We start from the raw sequence: 25,329 nt of genomic DNA on the forward strand, positions 1-25,329 counted from the left end.
AAGATAAAAATCATGTCCAGAACTGTGGCTGCCATCCTGAGAAATATTTTTTAAAGAAACTGTAAAAAAGAAAAGAAAAAGGAACTGTAAACCAGAGCCAGGCTTACTTTCAGGTGCTGAAGTAAAAAAAAAAAAAAAAAAAAAAAAAGCGTGGCTGATTTTCCGCTTGCAGGAAAGATCTGGCCCTACGCGTCACCAGCATCCCTCCACCCTCATCCGAACCCGGGCTTCTAGGCGTTCTGCCCTCCCCAACTGCCTCGCTACAGGGAGCGGGGCGATTCGTTAGCCTCGCCCCCTTCAGGGCCTCCAGTCAATCCTCGAGACAGTCGGGGGTAGGCGGAACTACAATGAGGACCCGCCCCCCGCTACCGCTCAGCCAATCGGAGAGGGCTGGGTGTTAACTTCCCCTCTGACTCCGCCTACCCGGCGCTGGGCGATTTAGAGCCGCGCACCGGGCGGGAATGTAAGATGGCGGAGTAGAAACGCGAGTGCTTAGTACTGAGTCTCTGGGCCGACTCGGTTCGGGTCTCGGCGGCAGCACCAGTGATCGTTAAGCAAAGAGAGCCTAGGGTAGTTGGCCAAGATGCCGAATATCAAAATCTTCAGCGGCAGCTCCCACCAGGACCTATCCCAGAAGATTGCCGACCGCCTGGGCCTGGAACTGGGCAAGGTGGTGACTAAGAAATTCAGCAACCAGGAGACCTGGTGAGGATGAAGTTGGGACGCCGACCGGCCTCACCTGCCGGAGAGGCCAGGGCAACCGAGGGTAGGGGGATGAGGTCACAGCATGAGTTCCAAAGGGCCGGGTTTGGGGGGAAGGGGCAGCTCTGTGACGAGCGTGCCTCACGGGCTGTTTCCGTTATTTTACCTCTCGCGGGAGGGTCACGTTCATTCTCACTGTGAGGTGGGGTGGAGTCAAGATGGAGCAGGAGGCGAAGCTACTGGGTTTGAAGCCAAGGGCCGGAGGACCCAACGCGGGGATGGTGGCTTCCTAGAGCGGCTAGAGGGGAAGAACGCCTAGGCTCCGCGGTGGGGACACGTGGCTTTGCCGCTTAGCTGTTGAGCCATCCAGACTGGGTTCTCTTCTGCTCTTAGACCGGCTCGCTTGGGAGATGTACTGCGTACTGAACCCTCGTGGTGTTTCACCTAGTGTCTGAGAAGCAGCTTTTCAATTTGAAACCGTGATGATCGGATTTACTGTTGAGGGAACGTGACATTATGTGCTGAGGGCGCCAAAATTAATACTGAGGACTTCCTTAGATTGGCGAGTGTTGAATTTTCACATCTTTAAACTCGAAGTTAAATCTAGTCGCTTGAATAAAATGATGCGTTAACTGCATCCCGATTGCCAGCATCTTGGTTTGAGCTATCCAGAAAATAATAGGGAACCTTAATTCTGGAATCCTTGATCTTCCCAAGCGTAGCTGTTTGTAAAACAGTGCAAAAGCATATTTTTCAGAACCAAAGTCTATCCTGAACTTGCCCTCTTCTAATGTGTGGGGGATTTAAGAAACATTTTTATCCCTGAATATTAAGATAATAGAAGAAAGATAATGGAGTGGAAGGCTGGAAATGCATAGTTAATTGCAATGAATTTTTTGTCATTGCTTTGCTGATTACATTTGCTCCCTCCCCCCACTTCCACCATGCTCCTGAACCTTGGGGCCATCTTAGAGATAACTTGGTCACCAAATCCTTTCAGTACCACTTCCATCTAAGTCTAGAATCTTCTGGTTCTGATAAGGGTTTTTCTGTGTTTTGTTGTTACCCTGTTGATCAAGTCAGAGCAGTACCCACAGTCAGTCCTCTATTAAGGGGAAAATTCACACCAAACCTAATGAGTCAGTTAAATTAGTGAAGATTGCCTTGAACATTTTTTCCTAAGTGCTTTTGTTTTCCTTTTCTCTTCCCGAAGTGTAACTTCCCCTGTCCTTTGTAGACCCTGCTGGTAAAAGCATTCATCTGTAGTGGACAGCTTCCTTCTGGATGCTTGATCATCGTGCCATTGGTTGTGATGCAAATGATAGTGCAAGCCCTGATGCCATCTGTAACCAGACAATACCTTAGTCAAAAGGCTAGCCAAGCTGCTGTCTTTAGCTTTAACCACACCATTATGACTCATGGCCTGTAATAAAACAGGACCAGACTTTGAGAGTGGCAGTATAGCTAGGGGACCAGAATGATTTTCATTTGGAGGTTTTTTGTTGTTCTCTAGAGAACTGTGACTATTAAATCTTTTTTCTGTGCTTCCAGGAAAAATACAAAGACTTTATTTTCCCTGTGCACCCTCTGCCTACTGCACCACATCAGAACCTGAGGCTAAATTGGGAGAGGGGAGGAGGAGAACAGTTTAGTGGTCTACTGATGGATTTCTCTAAAATTGTCTGGAGTCCCAGTCTACTTCCCTGAGCTAAAAGGCTGATTTCATTTTTAAATAACCAGACAGTAACATGCTTGGAAGCATTGGATAAGATTAAGCCCAATGTGGAAAATTGCTGACTGGTTCGGTTGCTTTGTTTCTGGCTTTATCATTAGCTTTTTGGCTCCTTAGATGTTCTGAAATCTTCATTGAACATAATCGAATATGTTGCCTATGGAGCTTCCCCTCACCTCCCTCTCCCAACCTTTGGCTTTTCTGCACTGCAGAAGTGGTAATTGCTGCCCTGACTCTGGGATCTAAAGGTCATGGACAGGATAGCCCCTACCCACAGTGGGTGCTATGGGTCATTAGATGGGGAACTGCAGAGCCCATCCTCAGATGAGACTGTTTTGCTGCAATTTGGCACAATCTCAGGGGTTGATGCTCTCCTGAGTAGTTTTCTCGTGAAGTCAGGATCATCCTTTGCTGTCCAGTTTTTTTTTTAATTAATTTTTGGTTGCACTGGGTCTTCCTTGCTGTGAGTGGGCTTTTTCTATTTGCAGCGAGTAGCAGTTGGCAGGGGAGTGGGGTGGGGGCACTACTCTTCATTGCTGTGAACAGACTTCTCATCACGGTGGCTTGTCTTGTTGTCAGAGAAGGGCTTCAGTAGTTGGGGCACATAGGCTCAGTTGTTGCAGCTCCCGGGCTCTAGAACATGGGCTCAGTAGTTGTGGCACATGGGCTTAGTTGCCTCGTGGTGTGTGGTATCTTCCCAGGAGGGATCAAACCCATGTCCCCTGCATTGGCAGGCAGATTCTTAACCACTGTGCCACCAGGGAGTTCCTGCTGTCCAGTTTTTAAGGAGAAACATACATACATATGTGTGGGTGTATGGCACACAGATAGCTATGAAAGAGGTTGAGGGTTCAGGCTCTGGAATCAGAGAAGCTGGATTTGAATCCTAAGCCTTTCTTTGCCTCAGTAATCTCACCTGTAAAATATTATCTACCCAGAGTATTGTGGTGGCTCAGACAGTAAAGAATGTGCCTGCAATGTGGAAGACCTAGGTTTGAAGACCAAGGGAATGGCTCTATAAAACTATAAAATAATAAATTTGGGATTCCCAGGTGGCTCAGTGATAAAGAATCCAGCTGCCAATGCAGGAGACTCGGATTCCATCTCTGGGTCGGGAAGAACCCTTGGATGGGGAGATAGCAACCCACTCCAGTATTCTTGCCTGGAAAATCCCATGGACAAAGAAGCCTGGTAGGCTACAGTCCATGGGGGTCTCAAAGAGTTGGACATGATTGAGCATACACGTTTTTTAGAGTCTTTTGTGACAATTAAATGAGATGGCAGTAAAATTCTTAGAACATTGTCTTAACAGATTCTCAGTGTTGGTAAGGGATGGTGATGGTATTGCAAAAAATGTGGGGAATATAGGATAAAAGATGTCCCAATAATTCTACCACCCAAGATAAACTGTTCACATTTCAGTTTATGACCTTCCAGGTGTTTGTGTGTTTATATACTTTTTCAAAAAAGTATGGCATATTGTTTATAGCTTTCTTCACTCAGCACTATATTTTGAATACTTCTCTTAATATTTAGTCTCCATTGTTTTAAATAGCTGTACAGTCTTGTCATGATTTTACTATAATTTTAGATCACCAAGTCCCTATTCAATATTTATAATTTTTGATCTAATGCTTTTAAATGAAAACTCCTGGATCTCTAGAAGAATTACTAGGTTAAAGGGTATACACTACTTTTCAGGCTTTTTAATACTTATTGCCAAATTGATCTCCAAAAAAGTTGAACAAGTTTCTGCTATTAGTAATGGTGATACTAATAATAATAAATAGTGAGTGCTTAAAATGTACTAGTTCCTATGCTGAGTACTTTATACACATTTCACATTTAATCCCGTCAACACTGCTGTAAAAGATTACTCTTACAATCCCCATTTTATGGATGAAGGAACTACAATTCAGAGGGTAACTTGCCCACCTCTGGGGCAAGTCCTTTAATTTTTTTGCTGATACAATATTTATCTGGATTTTGGAACTTCTGAATGTATTAAGTTTTTTACCTGAGGTGTAGTTGACATGCAGTATTTATATAAGGTTTCAGGTGTACAACAAAGTGATAAATAATTTTTTAATGTTATAGTCCATTTATAGTTATTATAAAATGTTGGCTATATTCCCTGTGTTGTACTATATATCCTTTTAGCTTTATTTTATACACAGTAGTTTGTACTCTTAATCTCCTACCCTTATCTTCCCCCCTTTCCCTTCTTCATTGGTAACCACTGGTTGGTTCTTTGTATGTGATTCTGTTTCTTTCTTTCTTTTTCAGAAATATTTTGGCAGCATGCAGGCTCTTTGTTGTGGTGCGTGGGCTTAGTTGCCTTGCTGCACATGTGATCTTAGTTCCCCAATCAGGGATCTAACCTGCACTCTCTGCATTGGAAGGCAGATTCTTAACCATTGAACCACCAGGGAAGTCCCCTGGGTCTTTTTCTTTTTTTATTGTATGTACTAAATCAGTTCAGTCACTCAGTCATGTCCAACTCTTTGCGACCCCATGGACTGCAGCACGCCAGGCTTCCCTGTCCATCACCAACTCCCGGAGCTTGCTCAGACTCATGTCCATCGAGTCGGTGATGCCATCCAACCATCTCATCCTCTGTCGTCCCCTTCTCCACCTGCCTTCAATCTTTCCCAGTATCAGGGGCTTTTCCAGTGACAAAACATGGTCCACTGGAGAAGGGAATGGCAAACCACTTCAGTATTCTTGCCTTGAGAACCCCATGAACAGTATGAAAAGGCAAAAAGATATGTACTGAATGTTTGGACTCAATTCTCTTCAATATTGTTAAATAACTTTGTTTTATTTGGTTACTCTAGATAGGCTGAAAGGGGGGTGACTAACCTTGGTTACCTAGGATTTTCCTATAGTTAATCCCTGTTTTGCATGTGCCAGCACCCATCTAAATTCTTGAGATTTTCTTAAAAATACCACCAATTAAAAGGCATTTTTAAATTCACTTTATTTTCTGTTTTGTGTTTAAACGGAATGGATGGAACTAGTCATCTGGCCTCCCCAGAACAGCTGAGAGAATCACTGGCCCAAAGCCAATTTGGAGAACATGCCATTGACTAGGAGAAGGAAATGGCAACCCACTCCAGTATTCTTGCCTGGAGAATCCTGAGGATGGAGGAGCCTGTTGGGCTGCCATCTGTGGGGTTGCATGGAGTTGGACACGACTAAAGTGACTTAGCAGCAGCAGCAGCCATTAGCTAGAGGGAAAGAGCAAGAAGTGTTACCTTTCAGTTGCTAAACCAGGTCTTCCTACCTGGTTTAAAAGCAAACAGGTTTCAGGCACACCATCAATTCTTCTGCCATACATCACTGCCTAACTTATTATCTCTGAGACTTAGAGGAAACCAAAAGAATAATATTAAGGTTTTTTGAGGATTCATTGAACTGTTTATTGACCAAGCTGTATAATCTAAGTGTAGTTCCTGGGCTTTTGAAAAAGACTTTATGAAAGTACATCATAGTACTAATTGGAGGAAAAGATTGGTCTTGATTAGTGAGATTGGAATTGCATACTGTAAAACAAGGACAGTGTCCTAATTTACATGTGCTACTTTTATTTTTCATATAGTTAAATAACTTTTTCTAGTTATTAAATGCATGTCTGGTCATAACATCCTTCTGTGCTTGAAAGGTAAGTGCTAGTCCTAAGTTTGGCTTTGGGAAACGGCCGCACTGTTGGTTGATTATCCTTAGGTGATATAATACAAAAGTGGTACAAGTTGGCAGTGAAAATTTAATTTTGTAATTAATGCCTTGCCTGCTTTCAAGAAAGGTTTAGTGTTTCATGATACTCACAGATACAAAAAGTTAGATAAGTACAGCAGAAACCTATTAGAACAAAGGACTTTAGTAACTATGTGAAGAATTTGGCATAAAGTGATTACTGAAGTTTATTTAGTGTTACTTTAACTGTATCCCTTGGCTTCCTGGCAGCCAAAGGGATAAAGGCATAAAGGCTTGTGCAGTAAATGATGTAATTTTTATTTTCATAACAATCTTTAGATACTACTTCCAGACACACAATTCTACGAATTTTTGGGGTGGGATCCTTAAATAATGATACCCAGTAACATAATGAACAATGTAAGCAATTTTTTATATTGACTTTGATAGTGGAGGCGTTTGTTAAAAAGAGATAAGCGACCATGGGGTATGTTGCTTTCTGGCCTTATTTGATAAAAAGACAGCTTTAGAGTTGTAGATAATTAGCCTGTCCCTTATACTGTCTTAGATCAGTTGTCAAACTGCTCTTTCCTGGCTCCTAATCCAGCAGTCTGACTGGTGAGTGAATGGAGCACAGATGATTCTCTTAGTGTTCTTGACTCAAACGAGAGCCATAGGCTTCCTATACCACATATGGAAGATCCAATTGGCTTTTGTGGGCAATCAATGTGCCTGACTTTCATTCTCCCCCAGAGAAGTGGAGAGCTATGTCTTGGACAAGGAGATGATGTAGTGGGGATGACAGTGGGCAGGACTAAAATTTTCTTGAGTTTTGAAGTTGCTCAGATATTTGAAATACTACTTTGTCAGGACCATAGAGTTGTACGCCATAAAGCATAGAAGGGACTCTTAGCCTGGAACCTCTCAAAGGGCAGGCAGTGTTGGTAAAGGAGATTTGGAATTACCTTGAAATTCCCTCGGCCTCTTGTTTGGCCCACCTCAGTGAGGAACTTGCAGAGCAGGTGTTACTGAATTCTATCCATTTGAGTGGTATTTTTTTAAGTTAACATATAATCAATATAAAAATCAATACATTTAAAAAATTTTACTGTCTTCACAGGAAGGTATGGTATTAATATTACTTCGCATCTCAGTTCCCTTCCTCAGTTGCAGTAGCCACATCCAAGTGCTCAATAACCACACAAGGCCAGTGACTCCCACAATGAACAGTAGTGCTCTTGGGCCTACTTTTGGACAACATGCAAGTTGTTCTTCCAGGAAGCTTTCCCTGGTCCCCTCCTGCCTGCCCATTTGAATTTAGAACAACGTCTCCTGAAAGCAATTTTGGCATTAGCGTAGTTGACGTTGCCGACAGATTTAGTTGTTTCTTTCTTTTTTAAAAATATTTATTTGATTGCACCAGGTCTTAGTTGTGGCACACAGGATGTTCAGTCTTCCTGAGGCATGTGGGATCTTTAGTTGTGCCATGGAGGATCTAGTTCCCTGACCAGGGATTGAATATGGGCTCCCTGCATTGGGAGTGTGGACCACCAGGGAAGTCCCTTTAGTTGCTTTTCTTTTTTTTTTTTTTAATAATTTTAAAAATGTATTATTTTTGGCTGTGCTGGGCTCTAGTTGTGTGCGGGCCTCTCATTGTGGTGGTGGAGCCTGGGCTCTATCATTGTGGTGGTGGAGCCTGGGCTCTAGGCTTTGCAGCTTCAGTAGTTTCAGCAGGTGGGCTCAGTAGTTGTGGCTTGTGGGCTCTAGAGCACAGGCTCAATAGTTGTGGTGCATGGGCTTAGTTGCCCCATCCCATGTGGGGTCTTCCCAGATCAAACTCAAGTCTCTTGCATTGGCAGGCAGATTCTTTACCACTGAACTACCAGGGAAGCCCACTTTAGTTGTTTCTTAAGGCTGATCTTGGTGATTAATAGATGTCTGTTCAACTATGTCTTAGGGTCCACAAAATTGATGTTTGGCTCATTATGTTCCTTGGCATCACTATTTCAGGACCCCACCATAAAATTCTTTGTAGCCATCAAATCCTGGTGAACTCATCAGGTTGTAGTTCCACCCCCATTAAATATCTGTCAGCTGAGTATCTGTTAAAGGGATGAGCAGATCCGTCAAAACCTTTTGAAGAAACATGTTGGACCCACTTACCTCTAGTGTGAGGTGAGTTAGTTTGTGAGGGACAATCAACAGTCTTCTGAATTCACAACATCAGGCCTGCAGAAGGTTAATATTCTGCCTTAAAGTGAGCGGATTCAAGGGGGATGCTAATCCTGAGTGGTATTCATTCACTCATTCATTCATTCTTTGTGTTATTGGCACTGGCCGGTTGGGCATGACAGATCCAGTTCCTGCCTTCATGGAGCTGGCTTGCATTCTAGTAAGGGTGACAGATAAACAAGTGCGTAATATATAAGGTGATGAGAAATTGTGATGTGTTCTGCAAAGAATAACCAGGATAATGAGAGAATACCTGGGGAGAGTCACTTTATTTATTTAACTCAGTTATAGAACATTTTAAACATACCTGCAGAAGTAGAGAGAATAAATGATCTTCCTACCTTGCACCCATCACCCAGTTCAGTTTAGTTCATTAGGTCAGTCGTGTCCAACTCTGTGACCCCATGGACTGCAACATGCCAGGCTTCCCTATCCATCACCAACTCCAGGAGCTTACTCAAACTCATGTCCATCAAGTCGGTGATGCCATCCAAGCATCTCATCCTCTGTCATCCCCTTCTCCTCCTGCCCTCAATCTTTCCCAGCATCAGAGCCTTTTCCAATGAGTCAGTTCTTCGCATCAGGTGGCCAAAATATTTGAGTTTCAGCCTCAGCATCAGTCCTTCCAATGAATATTCAGGACTGATTTCCTTTAGGATGGACCAGTTGGATCTCCTTGCAGTCCAAGGGACTCTCAAGAGTCTTTTCCAACACCACAACAAACTGTGGAAAATTCTTAAAGAGATGAAAATACCAGACCACCTGACCTGCCTCCTGAGAAATCTGTATACAGGTCAAGAAGCAACAGTTAGAACTGGACATGGAACAACAGACTGGTTCCAAGTAGGGAAAGGGGTACGTCAAGGCTATATATTGTCACCCTGCTTATTTAACTTATATGCAGAGTACATCATGAGAAACGCTGGGCTGGATGAAGTACAAGTTGGAATCAAGATTGCCTGGAGAAATATCAATAATCTCAGATACGCAGATGACACCATCCTTATGGCAGAAAGTGAAGAACTAAAGAGCCTCTTGATGAAAGTGAAAGAGGAGAATGAAAAAGCTGGCTTAAAGCTCAACATTCAGAAAACTAACATCATGGCATCTGGTCCCATCACTTCATGGAATATAGATGGGGAAACAATGGAAACAGTGAGAGACTATTTTCTTGGACTCTTAAATCACTGCAAATAGTGACCACAGCCATGAAATTAAAAGACACTTGCTCCTTGAAAGAAAAGCTATGACCAACCTAGACAGCATATTAAAAAGCAGAGACATTACTTTGCCAACAAAGGTCCATCTAGTTAAAGCTATGGCTTTTCCAGTAGTCATGTATGGTTGCGAGAGTTGGACTATAAAGAAAGCTGAGCACCGAAGAATTGATCACCTGGTTCAGCAGTCATCAATTCATGGCTAATCTTGTTTCATCTAATATTCCGCCTCCCCACACTCCCCATAATTGGATTATTTTGAAGCAAACCTCGATATTCTGTCATATCATCCGCATACATTTCATTGACCACAATACCATTTTCACACCTAAAACAAATTAACAGTAATGTGGTTTTTTTAACAGTTGCTTGAATTAGTATGCAAATAAGGTTCACACAGTACAATTGGTTGATATTTTTAAAGTCATTTTTAATCTTATAGGTTCTCGGGGAAGTCACTTGTTTTAAGATGGTCAGAAATGATATTTTGATTGGAGACCTAAGAAATTAATGAGTTAGTTGTAGGAAGAGCATTCCAGATAGTGGGAATATGTGTGCAAAGGCGGGAAAGGGTGAATCAAGGAATGTAAAGGAAGACGGTTTGACTGATGCCTACTAAACTAGGGAGAAAATATTTTTCCAGATGAGCTACTTCTCAAGTTAACCTCAAACTAGAACTCATTTCTCAGAAAATATTAATACAATCGGACTAGTTTCTTTTGACTTATTACAGAAGTGCCTGTTTTAAGATATATTGGATTGGCCAAAAAGTTCTTTCCATAGAATGTTACAGAAAAACCCGCACAAACTGTTTGGCCAACCCAGTACTTTTATGACCTCAGCTTTCACTGAGGGCTGCAGTAATTTACTCAAGTATACACAAGGTATAATAGTACACATTTTGTTAAAATAGAATTTTGAAGTCATCGTAGATTAGCATGGAATTGTAAGAAATAACACAGAGAGATCCTGTGTACCCTTTATGCAGTTTTCCCAAGGTTCCCTACTCTAGTTTTTCCAAACTGTAGTTTTCTTGGCTGTTGCTCTTGTATAATGCAACCACCAAGATATTGACATTGATAGAGTCAAGAAAAAAAAAAACCATTCTGTCATGGCAAGGATCCTCCCTGTTGCCCTGTTGCAACCACACCCTTTTTTGTCTTCGTCCTCCTCTGTAGTTTTCTTTTTTTATATTGCCTTTGTCTGGCTTTGGTATCTGGGTAATACTGGCCTCATAAAATGAGTTGCAAAGTATTCTCATCTATTTTCTTGAAAAGATTATGCAAAAATCAGTTTTTATTTATTTATTTATTTGGCTGTGTCAGGCCTTAGTTGGGGCACGTGGAATCTAGTTCCCTGACCAGGGATCTAACTTAGGCCCCCTGCATTGGCAGCTTGGAGTCTTAGCCACTGGACCACCAGGGAAGTCCCCCAGATTCGTGTTAATTCTTTAAATGTTTGGTAAGCTTCTCTTGTAAAGTTATTTTAGGTCAGCCTTTCTAGAGGTTTATCAATTTTATTGATCCCCCCCCCCCACCCCCGCCACCAAGAGCTTTTTGTTTCAGTGGTTTTTCTTTATTGTTTTACTGTTTCATTGGTTTCTGCTCTTATGTCTGATTTCTTCCTTCTGCTTATTTTGGGTTCATTTTGCCCATTTTTCAGTGCCTGAAGGTTTATCTCCAGATATTCCAAACTAATATGTTTTTGTCTTTGTTTGGACTACCGTGAATTTCAGCATCCCTGTTCTAACTGGTTTCTGGTTTGATTTTTACCATTTGCTTTTATTTTTCTTGCTTTACAATATAAAGTAACACCATACTTTTAAAAAGTAGGATCCTTACAACTGTTACTTGGATTGGGAACAAATAAGTTTTAAATAATAATTATCTCTGATATCAGCTTCGGACAATGGAATTATGTCCTGTTGAAGTTTTCCTCTTCATCAGTACAGGTTATTAACTGTTCTGATCTACTTGCCTACACAAGCATGCATGTACAGATACCCACACACTCCCCTCTCCCCCGCGTCACCTACGATATTAACTGGGGAAATGGTTTTGCTTTGAGGTATCACTGAGGTTATTTTTAAGAAGTTATTTTTGGTAAGGATCCAAGTACAAATATTAAAACTTGCCTTTTATAGTAAAATATAGCCTTACTCCATAATTAGAGTAACTTCCCATGAAATTCTTTAAAATAAGACTTACTAATTGGACCACAGTACAGTTAGCATAGAATGAAGGCAAGGACCACATCTGTTCTCCATCGTGTCCCTGGCACCTAGCACAGTGACTGGCATGTGAACATTTGTTCAGTGAACTGCCAGTGTGGTAGACGTGGTACGGTCTTCTGTAGAAGGCATCATTCTAAAACAGTAGTGATTCATTCCTTGTATGAGCTTTCTGATTCCTTTATTATATACTGATGACAGTCATAGATGCTGTATATAATTTGCATTCACACATATGAAATGAGGTACAGCCTGCTTACTGAAATTATGGTCCAATTACTAAGTACCTTAGCCAATTTTTTTCATGTTGTGTCACCTATAAAAACAGGTATAGTACACTGGAGTAAACAGGCAGTACACGGTTTCTGGTACAGGGGCTCCTCCAGGGGAATCTCCTGTAATCCATTCATAGCATACTAGTGGGGAAGCTGTGATTTTTAGACTTTACTGTAGATGTACAGTATAGTGCTTTAAAATCTGTTTTTGTTGTCCTTCCTTTTCCTATAGTGTGGAAATCGGAGAAAGTGTTCGTGGAGAGGATGTCTACATTGTTCAGAGTGGCTGCGGTGAAATCAATGACAATCTCATGGAACTTTTGATTATGATTAATGCCTGCAAGATTGCTTCAGCCAGCCGGGTTACTGCAGTCATCCCGTGCTTCCCTTATGCCCGGCAGGATAAGAAGGATAAGGTAGGAGTGGAATCTCTCTTTTTTTTTTAATTCTTTCTTTTCTTAAATCAGGAGAAGCAGGAGCACTTGCCCAAAGCCAAAAAAACTTCCTTAATTATCAAATGTATATTTAGAGGATATTATTTTTTTATCCTAGGCATTACCTGATTTTCTAAACAATTGATGTGATTGCTTTGTATAAAGCAACACATTTGCAGTCTGTCTGTTTTATCCCAGTCATACATATGTGACTTTTGGCTAACTCAGTGCTATTTTTTTCATTGTATCAGTAAGACTAAGCACCAGCTCCCATGGAGTAGAGTATTTTTTTAAACTGGTAGATCCTCTGGGACCCTCTTGGTTATAGTTGTGACCTCTTCGTATAACTTGAAGTCTGTTACAGGAATACACACATGCACACCTCACCTTCTTTGGAGTATTAGAAGATAAAGCATATAGGTAAAACTTTGCCGGTCCATGGTAATTGATGCCCAAATTTTATTAATATGTACGATACCTGGGAGAAGCCTAGATATTTTTATTTCAATAGAATACAGTGCTGCTAAGACAAAGATCATGGCATCTGGTCCCATCACTTCATGGGAAATAGATGTGGAAACAGCGTCAGACTTTATTTTTTTGGGCTCCAAAATCACTGCAGATGGTGACTGCAGCCATGAAATTAAAAGATGCTTACTCCTTGGAAGAAAAGTTATGACCAACCTAGATAGCATATTGAAAAGCAGAGACATTACTTTGCCAACAAAGGTTCGTCTAGTCAAGGCTATGGTTTTTTCTGTGGTCATGTATGGGTGTGAGAGTTGGACTGTGAAGAAAGCTGAGCGCCGAAGAATTGATGCTTTTGAACTGTGGTCGTGGAGAAGACTCTAGAGAGTCCCTTGGACTGCAAGGAGATCCAACCAGTCTATCCTAAAGGAGATCAGCCCTGGGTGTTCTTTGGAAGGAATGATGCTAAAGCTGAAACTCCAGTACTTTGGCCACCTCATGCGAAGAGTTGACTCATTGGAAAAGACTCTGATGCTGGGAGGGATTGGGGGCAGGAGGAAAAGGGGACAACAAAGGATGAGATGGCTGGATGGCATCACTTACTCGATGGATGTGAGTCTGAGTGAACTCCGGGAGTTGGTGATGGACAGGGAAGCCTGGCGTGCTGCAATTCATGGGGTGGCAAAAAGTTGGACACGACTGAGCGACTGAACTGACTGAAGGAGTAGAGTGTAGGACATGGGCCTTGTTATTTTATGGTGCAGTCAGGTGTGTTTACCTGTTATTTAAGGGGATTGAGGTTACTGGAAGTTTGGCCTCCGGATGAGTAAGGGGAGTGGTGTAATTAATAAAATAAAACTATACTTTTCATCCTTTGATGTGCCTTTAAATGTTGACATGTTAGATGTTGCACAGGTTTGAGTATGTATGTCTTAAAAGAGATTTTAATACAATTCTTTCAAAAAAATTTGTATACAGTCTGCCTAATTTAAATAATTGAGCATTGGAAAGACTTTAATAGGCTGAAAATATGTACATGAAGAAAGTGAAAGGTTGGGAAGGTTTTTTCTGACGTATGTATCCTGATTTGGAAAAATGATATTCCACTTCCTATTTGTGCCAGATTGTGATGAACTAAAAATCAGTGGCTATGTCACTTTGTATGAATTTTCTGGTAGCTCAGTGCCCTAATCACAATAGGTATACAATAAATAAATGCTCCTTGAGCAAATGAATTGTTTTTCAGATTGGCTTTTTTTCCTCTTTCCTTCCCTCCATTTAGAGCCGGGCTCCAATCTCAGCCAAGCTGGTTGCAAATATGCTCTCTGTAGCAGGCGCGGATCATATTATCACCATGGACCTTCATGCTTCTCAAATTCAGGTATCATTGGGAGCTAAATATTAGCTTAGGGATTATTAGGGATTAGACATGGGGTAAGAGAGGACTGAATGCTGAAAACCACAGGGAAGCAAAAACTGCCCAAGTGCAGCTCAGATAAACTAGACATTGATGGCATTTTCAACATCCTCACCTGAAGCATAGTTCATGGTCTTAGTCATGTGGGCTGGTTGTACAGGGAGGCAGTTTGGGATTCTGGGAAGAGCGTAGTAGGCTTTGGCATCAGTCTGAGTTTGAATACTGGCTCTGACACAAACTTTGTAACCTTGGGCAGGTTATTTAACTTCTCTGAATACACACTGCTTTGTTATCGTGAGTATCAAATAAGATATAAAATTCATAGTGAAACACCTGGCTCATGAAAGATATGAAATAAATGGGAGTTGTTATTGTCATCATTAAATTTAGATCCATAGATATTGGAGCCTACTTTCTAGCATTAAAAGAGTTTGGGGAGCAGAATACTACCTTATAGTTGATACTTTTTAAAGAGACTTTGAAATCATTATCTTTGGAGGCTTCTGGGAATTCAGTGAGATACAGGCCAGATGATTATATAGCCATTTTATAGAAGAGAGACAGATTAGTTGTGAAGTACAACAAATCTGTAGCAACTAGTATTAGAACACAAATCTCCTGACTACTAGTTACTGTGACCATTTATTATAAATGCCTTCCACTAGGTTTATATACCATAGCATCTCTAACTGGTTTACCAGTTAGCTTTGGCTCTCTTAACAAGCCAGCCCAACACTGAGTGGCAGAAGGTAGTAAGTATGTATTACCCCATGGGTCTGCACATTGGCTGGGTATTTCTGATCTTGGCTGGACTTGGGTGTTTTCCTCAGGAGCTTGTTCATGTGTCTATGGTCAGTTGTGGGTTAGCCGGGGGCTCACTTTGTGGCTGGGCTTTCTTGCACAACCCACACTCTAGGAGTCTGCTTTTACAGTCTGCCATACCAGGCATGTTTTCGGATCAGTTTGAATGTTCCAGTAAAATATTCTTTGGGCAAGTTACTATTCTCTTTGTGTTCATTATTTGTAAATGGAAGAGAAGGAAAACAAGCCAAACTGACCCAGGTTCTTTCTTTCTGCAGGGCTTTTTTGATATCCCAGTCGACAATTTGTATGCAGAGCCAGCGGTCCTCAAGTGGATAAGAGAGAACATCTCTGAGTGGAGGAACTGCACAATTGTCTCACCTGATGCTGGAGGAGCAAAGAGGTATGGTTGAAATTCATACTATTCCCAATGTACTGGGGAAAGTTTTCAGACAGTTGTGTCAGAAAGTGATCTTTTGTTGTTGAACTGAGTTTTTCTTTTCTTGAAGTATAGTTGATTTACAGTGTTAAGTTTCAAGTATACAGCAAAGTGGTCTGAAAAAGACTATAAAGACTACATATATATAAAGTCTTTTTCCAATTCTTTTTCAGTATAGGTGATTACAAGATACTGAGAAGCAACAGTTTTTCAGTATTTGGATGTTCTGATAGCTTAGGACACAGGCTGGATATGGTTTTACTCACTCTTTTACTGGTCTGAGTCACTGCCTGAAAGATAAGATAGCAGCAGAGGGGCACAAAATAGTCTGGCATCATGGGCTTGACCAAAACCCATTAGTGACTCAGCACTGCAGGGTCAGTGACAGCACTATGGCCCATTAGGAGGAGGAGGCAATTTGATTTTCTAATGAATGCCACTTGCTATCAAAACCCATGATGATAGTGAACAAGTAAGCTTTTACATGGACTTCCCCTGTGGCTCAGCGGTAAAGGATCCGCCTTCAATGCAGGAGACATGGGTTCAATCCCTGGGTCAGGAAGATCCCTCAGAGGAGGGCATGGCTACCCACTCTAGTATTCTTGCCTGGAGAATCCCATGGACAGAGGAGCCTGGCAGGCTACAGTCCAGAGGGTCACAAACAGTCGGACACACTGAAGCAGCCTAGCACTCATGCACAAGCTTTTACATATCTCTTAATGTTGTTGGCTAAACCATTTAGATCTTTTGAATTAGAATACTAAGCAGGACGGAAAAGAAAGTGTGGTGATTTTATTTAAGCCAAGCGCTGAACATTCGAAACAAACTGATTGCCAGGGATCGCTAGTTGCAGTGCTTCAGCTCATGTGGTACAGACTAAGAGCTTTTCATTTCCTTAGTGGCTCACTCATTAGTAATGCATTCAGAAGTGTGACACATGTTCTTCTTGTTGTGGAAATAGAATGAAGAGCTACAAAACACAGATGATTAGGAAATGCCAATTCACATCTTTGCAAAAGCCATTCAAATTTTCAATGACTATTTCTCAACGACCTCTTTATTTCAGGAACTTCAACAGAACTGATAACCTGAGAGCTTGAGTTCTGTTCTCCAGCCAGATGCATGGCTTTGCGAGTCCCTTGTTGTTGCTAGTTACCATCTGTAATACTAGAGATAGAGCCTAAAACACATCCCCCTCACAGTGGTTGTCATACTTGTGAAGATCATCTTCTACAGAGACTGAGCAAACAGTCTCATTTGAAATAAGTAATCAAGCACAATTTTCTTTCCAAAGTTGGGTATAGAAAAACTGCCTTCAGTAGATGGTTTATTGCTCCATAATTTTGTTTACTGTTTTCTTTTTTAAATTATTTATTACTGTACTGGGTCTTCATTGCTGCTCTCGGACTTTCTCTAGTTGTGGCAAGTGGGGGCTGGTTGTGCTGTGTGGACTTCTCGTGGTGGTGGCTTCTCTCGTGGAGCACAGGTTCAGTAGTTGTGGTGCATGGGCTCAGTTGCCCTGAGGCATGTGGAATCTTCCTGGACCAGGGATCCTATCCATGTCCCCTGCATTGGCAGACAGATGGTTAACCAGGGAAGTCCTGTAATTTTCTTTTAGAGATGGAATCTTTTCAAAGTGAGTGGCTATCACATCTGTCTTGGCAGGGTTTGGGGACTAGGTAGAAATGCCTGTGCAGTTGTGACTTGCATGTAGTTCTCCCCTCAAGGATATAGGGAGTGACTTTTTTGAGCCCTTTACACTTTGTCGGTCACTGAGTTTGTTGGCCACTGAGTATGGATGGCTTAGGATGCTTGAACTAAGTGATTATGCATTTGCCTCATCTAAGTAATCATTCCAAGCAGATTGGTAGCTCTTGATGTTATGTGCCCGCACAGTGGGGATGGAGAGCACACAGGATATGGGTCGTTTAGGTCAGGTGCAGATGCTGCCTAGGTTGTGGTCCAAGTCTTGTCTGTTCTCTATTATATGGTCACAGCTTCTCCCGTATTTTGCACAAACTCAAAATATGTGAGCATAGTCACAGGGGAAATAGGACTTGATACTTGGTTGGATCAGCACTACAGTAAAAAACAAAGCCCAAAGCACAGGCCTCTTCACATATAACAAGATGGCAGGGTGGAATGTGGCCACAGATGTCACAGGCAGCAGTCATACACTGAATGGATTGCTGATGGAGAGATTACGTGGTACTTTGTCACCAGACAGATTTGTCTTCTATCCCACCTTCTAGTCTGGTTTGTATTACCTTGTAATTTAAACAAAAGGAATTCTGTTTTGATTTGGAAATCCTTTGGTCTGTACAGCAAGATGCCCAGTTTGCCTGCTTAATTGGTATAACTTTCTTTCTAGCAGTCATTAAAGGAACTCCCAAGCTTGGTGTCCAGGTACAGTTGACATTGACAGTTGGTAGATCACTGAACAGAGTGTGATGAGGGCACAACAGAACAGGCTGGGCACTGCTTCTCTCCCCCCAAATTCAGGTTCACTTCTCACCACATTTGCATGTCATAATGGGACCATCTACGCTCCTGGCATTAGTTAACCAAGTCGTATATCTCTCCACTTCTGCTGCCGGCCCAGTTAATGAACATGCCCTAACATTCATTATACTGCTTCCTGGGATTGGTTTGAGTTGTCTATCTCCTACTGTAACCCAGAGTGAATTTTAATCTAAGTTTGACTAATAATTCATAAACTGCTCTTAGGATGTGGGACGCATCTGCCTACATCTTGGAGTATGGAGGCATTAGTCTATGAAACCCAATTTGTGATGCCAATTAATTGCAGTTACTTTCTTCCAACCTTGGGACCTGTTGAGTTTCATGGAGTATTCTCACCTAGAAAATAAGTCCGTCCTTTAGTTCCTTTCTTTGTCTTAAGATACACACACACAGTGGTTTTAAGTGAGGTTTTACCTGTGAATACCCTGTGTTGCAGAGTGACTTCCATCGCAGATCGGTTGAATGTGGACTTTGCCTTGATTCACAAAGAACGGAAGAAGGCCAATGAAGTGGACCGCATGGTGCTCGTAGGAGACGTGAAAGACCGTGTGGCCATCCTCGTGGATGACATGGCTGACACTTGCGGCACAATCTGCCATGCAGCTGACAAGTGAGTGCCTGCTGGTGGGGCTGGGCGCTGGATGTGAAAAACTACTGCCTGATGCCCTAAGCCTGTTGATTTTCTTTGCAACTCAATTTAGGGAATTCTAACTGACTGTTTTGTCACCCTAGGCTTGAATTGCAATGCATGTAAATTGATGAGTATTCTTACTTTTTTTTCTCTAGTTGCTTAGTTTTATTTTTCCTTGTTATTGTGCTAGACTGTATACAACATGAAATTTGACATTTTAACCTTTTTTTTTGGGGGGGGGGGTGTCGTGCAGCTTGTGGGATTTTAGTTCTCTGACCAGGGATTGAACCCATGCTCACAGCACTGAAAACAGAGTCCTAATCACTGGATCACCAGGAAATTCCCCATTTTAATCATTTTTAAGTGTGCAGCTCAGTGACATTAGTTATAGTCACAATGTTGTGCAACTATCACCACCATATTTCCAAAACATTATCTCATCTCTCTGAGTATTGTACTTTTTTTTTTTTACCATACTTTGTGGCTTGTGGGATCTGTTTCCTGACCAGGGATTGAGCCTGTGCCCTCGGCAGTGAAAGTGTATGGAGTCCTAACCACCAAACTGCCAGGGAATTCCCTGAGTAATCTACTTTTGATAGTTCTTTAAAACAGGTTAAGGTAAGAAATCCATAGTCCTGAGCAGACAGAAATATATTCCCATTTTTATATTTTATCTAAGCTGAAAACCCTGGCCTTAACCTCTAGACCATTTTTGCTGCTACTTCCTTCATTCTTATTCCTTCTCATTTGCCTGCACTGTTCTGAATTACCTTGCCTCTCTTCTCTGCTGCCATTCACCAGTCTCTTACCTCCCAGTCCATCTTTCACATTGCTGCCCCACTGGCTTATCTTCCTAAAACTAGATTCCACTCATGCCTCCTTTAAAACTCTAAGTGGCTACCCATTGCTTATAATCCAAGTCACTATGGACAGCATTGTTTCTCATAATTTTTAAAAATCTCATATATATTTGTTGTTGTTTAATGGCTAAGCCATGTCTGACTCTTTTGCAACCCCATGGGCTGTAGCCTGCCAGGCTCTTCTATCCATGGGATTTTCCAGGCAAGAATACTGGAGTGGGCTGCAATTTTCTTCTCCAGTGTGTGTGTGTATATATATATATGTGTGTGTATGTGTGTGCTAAAAAACAAAACTTGTATGTGGAGTGATTTCCTGGCTTGGATCCTGGAGTATGCATTTATAAAACTCCTTTTATCATATTAGTAAGATAATGCTAATTGCTTATAACAGATCAGCTCCCTTAACACAGTAAAGTTACTTGTTCATGGTATTCTCCAGTGCAAGTATGCCCCTTTCTGTCTTATGGCACTGCATCTTTAACATTTCCATTGTGGCCAGCCAGAAAGGGAAAAGAGCATGGAGGATCATCCATGGGAAGTTTTTTATAAGAATCTGTCCACATTTAGATAGCCAGAATTAAGTCACTTGGCTATACCTAACTATGCAAGGGAGGCTGGGAAGTGTCCAGCTGTGTACTAGAAAGAAGAGACAGATTTTGCTGAGCATAGCTGTCTGTGCCACAGTCCTTTTACACTAATCCAAACCTATTCAGATAAGTTATTGACTGAACTGTATCACCCAAAAATTCAACCCTAACCCCCAGTGTGATGGTATTTGGAGATGGGACCTTTGGGAGGTAATTAGGTTTAGGTGAGGGCATGAGGGTGGGGCCCTCATGATGATATTGGAGAGACCAGAGAGCTCTTCCCAACCTCATTCCTCCTCTCAATCTGTGCACACAAAGAGATCACATAAGCACATAGCGAGATGGCCACCAACAAACCAAGAGAAGAGGTCTCAGAACAAAACCTACCTTGCTGGCCCCTTGATCTTAGACTTCCCAACCTCCAGAAACAAGCGAGAAATAAAATTCAGTTTAAGTCATCCAGTCTGTGGTATTCTGTTATGGCAGTGCAAGCTGACTAAAACATTTCTCTTCACTAACTTGGATTTTATAGTAACAAGTAAGATTACTCCTAATCAACTCTCCTTTTTCCTCTAGACTTCTCTCAGCTGGAGCCACCAGGGTTTATGCTATCCTGACTCATGGAATCTTTTCTGGCCCAGCCATTTCTCGTATTAATAATGCATGCTTTGAAGCAGTAGTAGTCACTAATACCATACCTCAGGAGGATAAGATGAAGCATTGCTCCAAAATACAGGTGAGACTGAGATTCTTGCAAAACAAGACTCCCCTGAGTATTTAGGAGGTGATTACATGTGTTGAATTAGGTGTCTGGGTGGGTTCTGAAGATTTCCTCCATTGCTCTCAAGGGTTAACCATCAGGATCTGTGACCCAAAAGGAAGGATCATGTGTCTAAAAATTCAAACAGCTTGACCTCAGACTCTCTGGAGGATGGAACCCAGGATTTTGTGTTTTAACAGACTCTCCCAGTGTTTGTGATGCACATCAGGTCCATGCTTTACCGTTTGAGTGTGTCACTCTTGTCTGTCAGCCCCTGCAAACATAATGTGAAACCTTCAAACTAATTTTTAAATGCCAGCCCACCGCCATCTTGGTGAGTCAAAAGAGTGTTTCCTCCATTAGCATTTTGACTCTTGAGTGGTTGGTTATATTTAAAATGTGAGAATGAAGAGCAGCTGGTTGTGGGCTCACTTGGGGAAACAGCACAGTGCACTGTCTTAAGAGGAAGGACCCTCATTGGGCTGCTCATCAGTGTCTGCAATGACCAGTCAATCATCTCTGTCTGTATACTAACCTGATGCTCCCCTTGCCTTCCTAGGTGATTGACATCTCCATGATCCTCGCAGAAGCCATCAGGAGAACTCACAATGGAGAATCCGTCTCTTATCTGTTCAGCCATGTCCCTTTATAATAGAATAACTCCTGAGGCTTTTCAAAAATAAAGTGAGCCTCACCCCCTTGTTTTTTTCTTTGGTATTTGATGAAAAATCCAGCAGAAGACCCAGCTTGTTGCAGTGTAGCTTTCTACATCCCTCATCAGTTATATGAGCGTTACTACTATTGTGTTGGCCAAAAAGTTCATTTGGGTTGTTCCTTAACAGCTTATGGGAAAACCTGAATGAACTTCTTGGTCAACCCAATACGTTAGAGAAATATAGAATGACATTAGCCGCTGGGATTTTCTACCTGTATTGTCTCATCCTGGCTTCTTTGATCTAGTGAGCCTTGCAGCTTTAACTGTTCGGCTGCTACAAGATGTCGGACTTTGAAAAGCTTTTTGTAGAGTGTCCAAATATGTTTGGGGAAGCTCAGACTACTTTGTATGTGAATGCTTCAGCACACCCACCCCCCTGCAATGTGTGATAAGTTCTCTAAAGTCTGTACTAAATTATAAAAGAACCTAGGGCAACCTGAACCCAGATCTGGTTGCTGAGCCCCTGTAGGCTGGAGAAGCCCTAGGGCAGGACCCTGAGGGGAAGCAACCCACCATAGAGCAAATGCTTCTTGGGAGGAAAAAGCCTGATCCATCACCCTTTGCTTGGATTCTGTCACTTGGATTCTTTTTTGTCCCTATTCTTTTCCATTTGGCCTGATTCTATCCACTTGGTCCCAAGTGATTGTTGTGCCATAGTTTTCTGGAAAGCAAACTCAATTCCTGCTCTATGATCTGTAACATTAACATGAGATGATTTTGCTGTAGCTTAATCTTCCTTAGTCCACTACCACTGTGGTGTAGTGCCTTTTGATTAATTTAACTGTTTATCATCTTTCTTCTTTGGATCTATTTGGCCTCTCAAATGACCTGAGATTTCTGTTTAAAAAAAGTTGGTATTACTGTCTCTTGTAGAAGAAACTAATAAAGTTATCTCTTTGATTGTGGGTCTATATCTGTACTGGTCTCCCTGCTGAAGCTTTGGTTTAGGTGTCTTGGCCGCCCAATCATGGTTCGTTCTTCTTTGTTTCCAAGCTGTTAACTGTATTGTTAAGCCAAGAATAGACACAGCTGCACTTTTCTTCAGTTATAAGAATTGAAGATGCCTGGGGTTAATTGAGAACTAGGTATAGTGTAATTCTTTGCATTATACCTGAGTTATAGGCTGTATATGCCTGTTGGATCTCTGGTTCTTAATCCTGATGATAGGAATTAGGTCTTTTCTTAGAGGAAGAGAGTAGTTTTTATAATTTATTCATTTTTGAGCCAGTTTTGCCAAATGTGGTTAAAACTTCCCTCCATCTGTAGTTGACACACATTTAGCATTTAATTTTAGCCCTTCTAATTATAATGCATTCCAAAATGTTACATGAGGGTTTTGTGTGTGAGTGTGTGCGTGTGCATCATCAAATAAGTGCACTGACTTTTTGAGAAACTAAATGTTTCTAGAGCTTTGTGACGGGTGCTGCCTTGTCTTTGAAGCCTGGTTCGGCTTTTGTTTTTGTTTTATATTGAATATCAGGGTATTTACAATGATCTTTTGGAAAAAGTGATTCAAAAGGGAACCAAATTGAGCTGTGAAATGTGTTCCTCTGACCCTCTAGGCGTCTTCCATTTCAGGTCTTTGCTCTGGGGCCAGCTGACTTAGAACACTGATGCCATAAATTGCTGATTCTGCTATTTCTTGAAGTATTGGGTCAGTGAATCAGGGTTTGCTAGGTCAGAATTTTTTTGACATCAAGACCCTCTTCTCTGGGCCTTGGGCAACCCAGTTTCTAGGATGAGGTTTTGAGGCCCTCAAGAAAGGCCCTTAGCCCCCATCTTTGATTTCTATGCCTGAGGGAAGGTCAAGATTCAATTCCCTGTGACACCCAGCAGTGCCTGAAGTACTGCCAGGACTGTTCTTTTTTCCTCCAGTGAGAGAGTCCCAAGTGTCCTGGATGGCAAGCAATTCTTAACTGGGGAACAGTAGCAGGAACAGGCCTGGAGGGGCCAGGGAGGAGGCACAAAAGCTGAATAGAGTTGCAAGGAAAGCACAGTTTAGAAGAAACTGTAGCCTTAATAGCCGTGTAATTACTTCTGAGCAAAAGACATAACCAGGTTTAATTTCACATGCCCTCACCTCCCCTTACCCTTAGAACTGGAGAAAAGGAGATTACTGAGACCAAGGCTGAACTGGGCAACTCTCAAACCTAATGTCTTTATCAGAGGTTTATTTCATCTCAAGCTGGGGCTTTTCCAGATTTGAAATAAAAGCATTTTCTGCTCAAGAGTTTTTTTAACTTGCCCATCAATAGTATGTAGCCCTTAACCTGAGGGTTATTAGAATCATGTAAAAGTTGAAATTAAAGAAAAAGCTCTCCTATTAACTTGCCCTCCTACCATCTCTCTCTTGGTTGTGGGGGAGGGGGAAGAGACCTCCAGAAAGAAGTCACGTTGTGGGCTGTGGGGCAGGATAGAAAGCTCTGTATTGCCACCCTGAGGCCCCACCACTTGGACTGGAGACCACTAAAAGTGTAAGTACTCTATTTGCAAGAATAGCCCTTATGTCCGCGGTCAGAAATTGGAGCCAGCCCCCTACCCTGGCTTGAGTCTGCACCTCCAGTCTCAAGATGGATGCTTCTTCAGCCCTGATGATTGGCTCTTGCAGCCCTGAGCCCCAGTCTCCTCTGTGTCTGGTTTTCCCTTGCCCTGCCTTTGCCAGGGATTCATTTTCATTACCGTGAAAAAAGGCACAGGCCTTTTTCAACCTGTGCATCAAGGACCAAAAGAGGTCCTTATAGGAGGGCCCTGTGGGATCCTCCAAGGATTCCAAAGGGGCTTCCCCTGGTGGCTCCGTGGTAAAGAATCCACCTGTCATTGTAGGAGACTTGGGTTTTTAAATGTATTGATTTGGCTACGCTGGGTTTTAGTTGTGGCATGCAGAATCTTCTATCTTTGTTGCAGTGTGCAGGATCTTTAGTTGTAGCATGTGAACTCCTAGTTGTGGCATCTGGGATCTAGTTCCCTGACCAGGGTTCAAATCCAGGCCCCCTGCATTGGGAGCGCTGAGTCCTCGCCACTGGACGACAAGGGAAGCCGGAAACAGGTTCTTTTGACAGTCATGATTGAAATGGAGCTACAGCTAAAGACTCTTCCTCCTGCTTTATTCTTTGGCCAGGTTTTGAGGCTTGTTTTCTCTTGGGCTTTTCTTGCAAGTCTTACACGCCTTGTTTAAAAATAAAGCAAATTCTCCTAATTATGACAGATTTTTGATGACTTGATGTTCTGTAAAATCTTGCTTGGTTCAAATATTTCTTCTAAAAAATCACCTTTTCCAAAGTCTAGGTCTTGGTAGGACAACTGCAGGGGAGTTAAGATGCTAATAGGTATGTTCAGATCCCTTGTACTAGGCACACATGAGAGTTAGGATCCATCAGGCCTTGCCATTGGTTCTTGGGTTGCCCTTCTGGGGTGATTTCTGCTGGGGCAAGAGATGTTAGCTGCCTCAGACCTTTATGCTGTTAAGAAAAACCTGTGTTAGAAAAACTTATTTCAGGGATAAAATTGAATGTAAGGCCAGATGTTGTCGAATCTCAAGGAAATTGCAGTGTAAAGTCAGTTTCCCATAAATCTGATAACCAGGAGACTGATTTGAGGTAACATTGGGGCT

General features: G+C 42.0%; 1 protein-coding gene and 1 long non-coding RNA gene across 3 annotated transcripts in view; one reads left to right on the forward strand and one right to left on the reverse strand.

Moving 5' to 3' along the window:
* The window catches only part of LOC129638656 (uncharacterized), a 48,559-nt gene extending 47,564 nt beyond the window's left edge, over positions 1-995 (reverse strand). For both annotated transcript variants that reach the window (XR_008707959.1, XR_008707958.1), the window contains exon 1: positions 869-995. This is a non-coding gene — a long non-coding RNA (uncharacterized LOC129638656). The remainder of the gene's footprint in view (positions 1-868) is intronic.
* On the forward strand, positions 445-22,630 carry PRPS1 (phosphoribosyl pyrophosphate synthetase 1). The gene is made up of 7 exons (XM_055563222.1): positions 445-705; positions 12,317-12,500; positions 14,269-14,367; positions 15,483-15,607; positions 18,603-18,776; positions 20,821-20,980; positions 21,564-22,630. Exons 1-7 carry the CDS (start codon positions 584-586, stop codon positions 21,654-21,656), a joined length of 957 nt encoding a protein of 318 aa, XP_055419197.1. The 5' UTR covers positions 445-583; the 3' UTR covers positions 21,657-22,630.
* Positions 22,631-25,329: the final 2,699 nt, after the last annotated feature.

Source organism: Bubalus kerabau, chromosome X, assembly GCF_029407905.1.
Source record: "Bubalus kerabau isolate K-KA32 ecotype Philippines breed swamp buffalo chromosome X, PCC_UOA_SB_1v2, whole genome shotgun sequence".
Taxonomy (NCBI): domain Eukaryota; kingdom Metazoa; phylum Chordata; class Mammalia; order Artiodactyla; family Bovidae; genus Bubalus; species Bubalus kerabau.

Excerpts from the sequence above, each read along its gene's own strand:
- PRPS1 (XM_055563222.1), top strand. The coding sequence starts at position 584 with ATGCCGAATATCAAAATCTTCAGCGGCAGCTCCCACCAGGACCTATCC. Across the intron at positions 15,608-18,602 it reads GATGCTGGAGGAGCAAAGAG|AGTGACTTCCATCGCAGATC; the intron begins GTATGGTTGAAA and ends CCTGTGTTGCAG. Across the intron at positions 20,981-21,563 it reads AGCATTGCTCCAAAATACAG|GTGATTGACATCTCCATGAT; the intron begins GTGAGACTGAGA and ends TTGCCTTCCTAG.